Here is an 8,234-nt window from a genome sequence, read left to right as displayed (position 1 = left end):
AATGTATTAAGAGAAATCCACACAAAGGAAATACTGACAGATTTGATTCCACAGTCCAAGTCCTGCAGTCAGAGTTAGGATGTGAATATTTGTAAACTCTTTCAGTTGTGTTCCGTGGGTGTCACTGAGTAGGCTGATGCCCCATATCATGGACCCAAGATCCACAGGCATTAGGAAGGCCTTGCCTGTGCACGTGACTAAACCCCACAACCCCCTTCTCAGCTGTCAATCTTTCTGATTTCCACCAATCAGAGTTGATGTCAGAATGATTAGAGGGACAATAGAGTGCTGAGTACCAGGCAGTTAACAAGTGTGGTAGACTACTAATGACCATCACCAGCATCAGAGCTTGGAGAAGCCTAATTACTACATGGTCACGTGGAATTTAACTGCCTTCATGTCCTGTAACTGCCGGTGTGGTGGTAATACAGTCACCATAACAGTCCTACTCCTTCCTCCATTTCCCAGAAATGAACTGGTTCAGATACATTGTTCAGCATATCACACCAACAAGAAAGAAAGTAAATCAACAGTTTAATCTCTGGATTTCTTCATTTATTTGTATAGAATGTGAATCAGGTCCTGTAGTACAGTAAAGACAACTGTCAAAGTCTTCAACGTCTTCGTTCCAACTCCTTTCATCTCGGTCCACATCTACAATTACAGACACAACAAAAACATTGACAACATCCAGAACCAGCTGCAAAGAAATAACATTTAGTGAATGAGTGAGAGTGTGTGTGTTTTTGTGTGTATATACATTGGTGGACAAATGGCTAGATGGTAGCAGTTGGTAGCAGTGCCTGGTGGAGTCTCAGTACCCGGGATCTTCTGTCCTGTTCTGGTGACACACCAACAGTAACCTACCAGAAATAGACATGTTAATAACCTGTTACATAAACAATATTTACACATTTTACTGTAACACATTGAATTTGTCACGTTCAACTGAATTGGATAATTTACTGTGGGCTTGTATGTGTGTGCGTGTTAACCTGTAGAGCCTGAACATTGCTCAGGGGTGTATTGTCCAGCGGCGTCACACGTGGGGATGAAGGCTCCAATTGGGCCATTTAGCGCGGCATCTCTAGCACGCTCACAAGGGGTCTTGGGTCGTATCGTAGCATCTGGATAAAGGGAACATACATTGTAATGTGGACATAACATAACATAACAATGATGGATATACATTCTGGAATCATGGACTGCATTCTATATGGGACCCTGTTCCCCATTGGGCCCTGGTCAGGAGACTGCATCCTATATGGGACCCTGTTCCCCTTTGGGCCCTGGTCAGGAGACTGCATCCTATATGGGACCCTGTTCCCCTTTGGGCCCTGGTCAGGAGACTGCATCCTATATTGGACCCTGTTCCCTTTTGGGCCCTGGTCAGGAGACTGTATTCTATATGGGACCCTGTTCCCCTTTGGGCCCTGGTCAGGAGACTGCATCCTATATGGGACCCTGTTCCCCTTTGGACCCTGGTCAGGAGACTGCATCCTATATGGGACCCTGTTCCCCTTTGGGCCCTGGTCAGGAGACTGCATCCTCTATGGGACCCTGTTCCCCTTTGGGCCCTGGTCAGGAGACTGCATCCTATATGGGACCCTGTTCCCCTTTGGGCCCTGGTCAGGAGACTGCATCCTATATTGGACCCTGTTCCCTTTTGGGCCCTGGTCAGGAGACTGCATCCTCTATGGGACCCTGTTCCCTTTTGGGCCCTGGTCAGGAGACTGTATTCTATATGGGACCCTGTTCCCCTTTGGGCCCTGGTCAGGAGACTGCATCCTATATGGGACCCTGTTCCCCTTTGGACCCTGGTCAGGAGACTGCATCCTATATGGGACCCTGTTCCCCTTTGGGCCCTGGTCAGGAGACTGCATCCTCTATGGGACCCTGTTCCCCTTTGGGCCCTGGTCAGGAGACAGCATCCTATTAGGGACCCTGTTCCCCTTTGGGCCCTGGTCAGGAGACAGCATCCTATTAGGGACCCTGTTCCCCTTTGGGCCCTGGTCAGGAGACAGCATCCTATTAGGGACCCTGTTCCCCTATTGGCCCTGGTCAGGAGACTGCATCCTATATGGGACCCTGTTCCCCTTTGGGCCCTGGTCAGGAGACTGCATCCTATATGGGACCCTGTTCCCCTATTGGCCATGGCAGGAGACTGCATCCTATATGGGACCCTGTTCCCCTATTGGCCCTGGTCAGAAGCAGTGCCCTATACTGAATAGGAAGCCATTTCAGATGTACATTTCTGAAATCTTCAGTTGTTGCTTCACTCCTTCAGAGATCTTCAAAGGTCTTCACTGGGTCTGTCTCTTTCTCTCTCTGTCCTGCCTGTGAATTAAATTCTACCTCTCCCTCCTCTCCTTTTTAAGGACCCGTCCAGTCAGAACCCTCCCTCTGGAACCCTGCACGGAGAGTTGGAGGTCCGAAATGGCGGCGAGTAGTGCAGGAAAAATGCAGGAAATTAAGAAAGAGTTGTTGAAGCAACAGCTGTGCTGGAATGAGAACAATATGGCTGTCAGTTCTGATGGAATGTAGCGGGAGGATGAGGGTTAATGACCTGAATGGTCGGTAGTGGAAAAACACAGGAAGAAGAGAGATCATGATACTGAAAGACAGGAAGAAGAGAGATCATAGTACAGAAAGACACAGGAAGAAGAGAGATCGTGATACAGAAAGACACAGGAAGAAGAGAGATCATGATACAGAAAGACACAGGAAGAAGAGAGATCATGATACAGAAAGACACAGGAAGAAGAGAGATCGTGATACAGAAAGACACAGGAAGAAGAGAGATCATGATACAGAAAGACAGGAAGAAGAGAGATCATGATACAGAAATCAGTGGAGCGTCTTGTAAAGAAAGCATAAAGAGATCCAAGGTAGGAAGCAAGAGTAGTGATGTGTTGGAGGTTAAAGTGGTGATGGTGTTGGATGAGACCACAGGGCCTCACTTACTCTGGGTGATACAGTTGATTCTAGGAGTGCCTGGTGGAGTCTCAGTACCCGGGATCTTCTGTCCAGAACTGTTCACACACCAACAGTAACCTACCAGAAATGGACATGTTAATAACCTGTTAAATATATAATATTTACACATTTTACTGTAACACATTGAATTTGTCACATTCAACTGAATTGGATAATTTACTGTGGGCTTGTATGTGTGTGCGTGTTAACCTGTAGAGCCTGAACATTGAACAGAGGTGTATTGTCCAGCGGCGTCACACGTGGGGATGAAGGCTCCAATTGGGCCATTTAGCGCGGCATCTCTAGCACGCTCACAAGGGGTCTTGGGTCGTATCGTAGCATCTGGTTACAGGGAACATACATTGTAATGTGGACATAACATAACATAACAATGACGGATATACATTCTGGAATCATGGACTGCATTCTAAATGGGACCCTGTTCCCCTATTGGGCCCTGGTCAGGAGACTGCATCCTATATGGGACCCTGTTCCCCTTTGGGCCCTGGTCAGGAGACTGCATCCTATATGGGACCCTGTTCCCCTTTGGGCCCTGGTCAGGAGACTGCATCCTATATTGGACCCTGTTCCCTTTTGGGCCCTGGTCAGGAGACTGCATCCTCTATGGGACCCTGTTCCCTTTTGGGCCCTGGTCAGGAGACTGTATTCTATATGGGACCCTGTTCCCCTTTGGGCCCTGGTCAGGAGACTGCATCCTATATGGGACCCTGTTCCCCTTTGGACCCTGGTCAGGAGACTGCATCCTATATGGGACCCTGTTCCCCTTTGGGCCCTGGTCAGGAGACTGCATCCTCTATGGGACCCTGTTCCCCTTTGGGCCCTGGTCAGGAGACAGCATCCTATTAGGGACCCTGTTCCCCTTTGGGCCCTGGTCAGGAGACAGCATCCTATTAGGGACCCTGTTCCCCTTTGGGCCCTGGTCAGGAGACAGCATCCTATTAGGGACCCTGTTCCCCTATTGGCCCTGGTCAGGAGACTGCATCCTATATGGGACCCTGTTCCCCTTTGGGCCCTGGTCAGGAGACTGCATCCTATATGGGACCCTGTTCCCCTATTGGCCATGGCAGGAGACTGCATCCTATATGGGACCCTGTTCCCCTATTGGCCCTGGTCAGAAGCAGTGCCCTATACTGAATAGGAAGCCATTTCAGATGTACATTTCTGAAATCTTCAGTTGTTGCTTCACTCCTTCAGAGATCTTCAAAGGTCTTCACTGGGTCTGTCTCTTTCTCTCTCTGTCCTGCCTGTGAATTAAATTCTACCTCTCCCTCCTCTCCTTTTTAAGGACCCGTCCAGTCAGAACCCTCCCTCTGGAACCCTGCACGGAGAGTTGGAGGTCCGAAATGGCGGCGAGTAGTGCAGGAAAAATGCAGGAAATTAAGAAAGAGTTGTTGAAGCAACAGCTGTGCTGGAATGAGAACAATATGGCTGTCAGTTCTGATGGAATGTAGCGGGAGGATGAGGGTTAATGACCTGAATGGTCGGTAGTGGAAAAACACAGGAAGAAGAGAGATCATGATACTGAAAGACAGGAAGAAGAGAGATCATAGTACAGAAAGACACAGGAAGAAGAGAGATCGTGATACAGAAAGACACAGGAAGAAGAGAGATCATGATACAGAAAGACACAGGAAGAAGAGAGATCATGATACAGAAAGACACAGGAAGAAGAGAGATCGTGATACAGAAAGACACAGGAAGAAGAGAGATCATGATACAGAAAGACAGGAAGAAGAGAGATCATGATACAGAAATCAGTGGAGCGTCTTGTAAAGAAAGCATAAAGAGATCCAAGGTAGGAAGCAAGAGTAGTGATGTGTTGGAGTTTAAAGTGGTGATGGTGTTGGATGAGACCACAGGGCCTCACTTACTCTGGGTGATACAGTTGATTCTAGGAGTGCCTGGTGGAGTCTCAGTACCCGGGATCTTCTGTCCAGAACTGTTCACACACCAACAGTAACCTACCAGAAATGGACATGTTAATAACCTGTTAAATATATAATATTTACACATTTTACTGTAACACATTGAATTTGTCACATTCAACTGAATTGGATAATTTACTGTGGGCTTGTATGTGTGTGCGTGTTAACCTGTAGAGCCCCAACATTGAACAGAGGTGTATTGTCCAGCGGCGTCACACGTGGGGATGAAGGCTCCAATTGGGCCATTTAGCGCGGCATCTCTAGCACGCTCACAAGGGGTCTTGGGTCGTATCGTAGCATCTGGTTACAGGGAACATACATTGTAATGTGGACATAACATAACATAACAATGACGGATATACATTCTGGAATCATGGACTGCATTCTATATGGGACCCTGTTCCCCATTGGGCCCTGGTCAGGAGACTGCATCCTATATGGGACCCTGTTCCCCTTTGGGCCCTGGTCAGGAGACTGCATCCTATATGGGACCCTGTTCCCCTTTGGGCCCTGGTCAGGAGACTGCATCCTATATTGGACCCTGTTCCCTTTTGGGCCCTGGTCAGGAGACTGCATCCTCTATGGGACCCTGTTCCCTTTTGGGCCCTGGTCAGGAGACTGTATTCTATATGGGACCCTGTTCCCCTTTGGGCCCTGGTCAGGAGACTGCATCCTATATGGGACCCTGTTCCCCTTTGGACCCTGGTCAGGAGACTGCATCCTCTATGGGACCCTGTTCCCCTTTGGGCCCTGGTCAGGAGACAGCATCCTATTAGGGACCCTGTTCCCCTTTGGGCCCTGGTCAGGAGACAGCATCCTATTAGGGACCCTGTTCCCCTTTGGGCCCTGGTCAGGAGACAGCATCCTATTAGGGACCCTGTTCCCCTATTGGCCCTGGTCAGGAGACTGCATCCTATATGGGACCCTGTTCCCCTTTGGGCCCTGGTCAGGAGACTGCATCCTATATGGGACCCTGTTCCCCTATTGGCCATGGCAGGAGACTGCATCCTATATTGGACCCTGTTCCCCTATTGGCCCTGGTCAGAAGCAGTGCCCTATACTGAATAGGAAGCCATTTCAGATGTACATTTCTGAAATCTTCAGTTGTTGCTTCACTCCTTCAGAGATCTTCAAAGGTCTTCACTGGGTCTGTCTCTTTCTCTCTCTGTCCTGCCTGTGAATTAAATTCTACCTCTCCCTCCTCTCCTTTTTAAGGACCCGTCCAGTCAGAACCCTCCCTCTGGAACCCTGCACGGAGAGTTGGAGGTCCGAAATGGCGGCGAGTAGTGCAGGAAAAATGCAGGAAATTAAGAAAGAGTTGTTGAAGCAACAGCTGTGCTGGAATGAGAACAATATGGCTGTCAGTTCTGATGGAATGTAGCGGGAGGATGAGGGTTAATGACCTGAATGGTCGGTAGTGGAAAAACACAGGAAGAAGAGAGATCATGATACTGAAAGACAGGAAGAAGAGAGATCATAGTACAGAAAGACACAGGAAGAAGAGAGATCGTGATACAGAAAGACACAGGAAGAAGAGAGATCATGATACAGAAAGACACAGGAAGAAGAGAGATCATGATACAGAAAGACACAGGAAGAAGAGAGATCGTGATACAGAAAGACACAGGAAGAAGAGAGATCATGATACAGAAAGACAGGAAGAAGAGAGATCATGATACAGAAATCAGTGGAGCGTCTTGTAAAGAAAGCATAAAGAGATCCAAGGTAGGAAGCAAGAGTAGTGATGTGTTGGAGTTTAAAGTGGTGATGGTGTTGGATGAGACCACAGGGCCTCACTTACTCTGGGTGATACAGTTGATTCTAGGAGTGCCTGGAGGAGTCTCAGTACCCGGGATCTTCTGTCCAGAACTGTTCACACACCAACAGTAACCTACCAGAAATGGACATGTTAAATATATAATATTTACACATTTTACTGTAACACATTGAATTTGTCACATTCAACTGAATTGGATAATTTACTGTGGGCTTGTATGTGTGTGCGTGTTAACCTGTAGAGCCTGAACATTGCTCAGGGGTGTATTGTCCAGCGGCGTCACACGTGGGTATGAAGGCTCCAATTGGGCCATTTAGCGCGGCATCTCTAGCACGCTCACAAGGGGTCTTGGGTCGTATCGTAGCATCTGGTTACAGGGAACATACATTGTAATGTGGACATAACATTGCAGGACAATATACATTTCTGGACATACATTCTGGAATCTTGGAGTGCGTCCACTATGGGCCCTATTCAGAAGTAGTTTATACGGAATAGGGTTCCATTTCAGATGCAACCTAGGTACTTCCTGTCTAAATATTGAAGTTCTGCTACTTGTTTAAAAGGCCTGTAGAGTCAAATTCCAGTTTTGTAGAAGAGCTGATGAAACTAAGACTGGAAATTGTATCAGTGTTATTTCCTGTTAGTTGCTAGACAATATAATCAAACAAACCATTCATATCAGAATACCTCAGACCCGCATCTAGACACCAATATACATCTCTGGAACTAGAGGAGTGGCAGGTAGCCTGCTGTTTGAGAGTTGGGCCAGTAGTTCAAATCAGTGAGCTGACTAGTTGATATATCCGTCTATGTGCCCTTCAGCAAGGCACAACCTTCATTTCTCCAGTGTCAAGGTTGATAATGGCTGACCTCTCAGAGGGTGTCCCATGGAGAACCGGTTATGAATAGAAACACATTTCCAAATCACACCTGCGTATTAATACCTACATGTGTGAAGTAGGACAGAGCAACACCAACAAATGTTTTTATTAAAATGTAGGTGAGTAAGTGTGAGGTATGTCACGCTTACCTCCCAGAGCAAAAGCTGTGCTGACAAGCAGAATGATGGTGAATATCGCCATGGTGATCGTCTCCTGAGAGAGAAAGAGTGTAAGATTAGTTGAGCATTTTAAATCTGGAATGGCTGTGGGTACTAGAGGAGAGGTTAAGGAAACCAACTGTAAGGTGCAAAACTTAAGCAACTGCCAAAGCAGAAATTTTCTAAACCCAGTACTGAGGTAGTGGTGAGATTTTAATGGGTCTAGGAACGACAGATTTGTACCTTGTCAGCTCGGGGATTCGATCTTGCAACCTTTCAGTTACTAGTCCAACACTCTAACCACTAGCCCCCCGACACATAAACTACTGCAGCATAAATCACATATACAAAACACAGGGCTGAAACCCATTCAAAAGAGCGAGGAGTACCTCGAATAAATACACAGGAGGAGACCCGAAAACAGAAGCGCACAATGATACAACACGGGACGAGACCCGTAATCATCTATGCACAATACAAGTGGCACGAAAGC

At 47.4% G+C, this 8,234-nt stretch overlaps 1 protein-coding gene across 1 annotated transcript; it reads right to left on the bottom strand.

Moving 5' to 3' along the window:
- Positions 1 to 760: 760 nt before the first annotated feature.
- Positions 761 to 7,784, bottom strand: LOC120043675 (equistatin-like; the record flags this gene model as incomplete). The annotated part of the gene is made up of 7 exons (XM_038988230.1): positions 7,733 to 7,784; positions 6,935 to 7,066; positions 6,724 to 6,813; positions 5,091 to 5,222; positions 4,869 to 4,958; positions 996 to 1,127; positions 761 to 863 (listed from the first exon to the last, which is right to left on the bottom strand). Coding segments are annotated over exons 1-7 (731 nt in total), but the record flags the coding sequence as incomplete, so codon positions are not given.
- Between the last annotated feature and the right edge of the window lie 450 nt (positions 7,785 to 8,234).

Source organism: Salvelinus namaycush, unplaced genomic scaffold, assembly GCF_016432855.1.
Source record: "Salvelinus namaycush isolate Seneca unplaced genomic scaffold, SaNama_1.0 Scaffold992, whole genome shotgun sequence".
In the NCBI taxonomy this organism is placed as follows: Eukaryota; Metazoa; Chordata; class Actinopteri; order Salmoniformes; family Salmonidae; genus Salvelinus; species Salvelinus namaycush.
This window is presented reverse-complemented; position numbering and strand designations above follow the sequence as displayed.